Source organism: Scylla paramamosain, chromosome 1 (assembly GCF_035594125.1).
Source record: "Scylla paramamosain isolate STU-SP2022 chromosome 1, ASM3559412v1, whole genome shotgun sequence".
NCBI classification, from domain to species: Eukaryota; Metazoa; Arthropoda; class Malacostraca; order Decapoda; family Portunidae; genus Scylla; species Scylla paramamosain.
In genome coordinates, this window is record NC_087151.1 from 7722066 (window position 1) to 7722500 (window position 435).

At 32.6% G+C, this 435-nt stretch overlaps 1 protein-coding gene across 4 annotated transcripts in view; it reads right to left on the reverse strand.

Moving 5' to 3' along the window:
- LOC135098386 (RNA polymerase I-specific transcription initiation factor RRN3-like) overlaps positions 1–435 on the reverse strand; it is a 34003-nt gene continuing 33568 nt past the window's right edge. For all 4 annotated transcript variants that reach the window (XM_064000814.1, XM_064000922.1, XM_064000873.1 and 1 more), the window contains one exon: positions 1–322. In XM_064000814.1, the coding sequence (XP_063856884.1) occupies positions 157–322 (166 nt within the window). In that variant the 3' untranslated portion in view covers positions 1–156. The remainder of the gene's footprint in view (positions 323–435) is intronic.

Sequence of the window (435 nt, forward strand, 5' to 3'; positions counted from 1 at the left end):
CAAGTGATGTAAATTAATATTTTACCACAAATAATCCAATTATACTGTAAAAGAATGATTTATGAAGTGATGTTTACAGAAAAATTCTCATCTACATGTTACTAGATGAAGGGTAACAAGACATAAATCATATAGAGTCCATACATTTCTATGTATCTACCATTTTTGGTAACCTGGTGAGAGGCCATATGAGAAGTCCAGTGATTTGGGGGAAACAATCATATCTAGTGCTTCTTCATCTTTTACTGAATCACCTTCTTCCACTATTTCTTCTGGCAACCCATCAAACTCTCGGTAATGGTTGGCAACATATCCTCTGGATCTGAAACAATTCCAACCACACTATCAGCATTGTATTTAGTCACAATAAAAAAGTGTACACATATCATTATCATCAGTTTCACAAGTAAATTTTTCTTTACAAAACAAAACTAA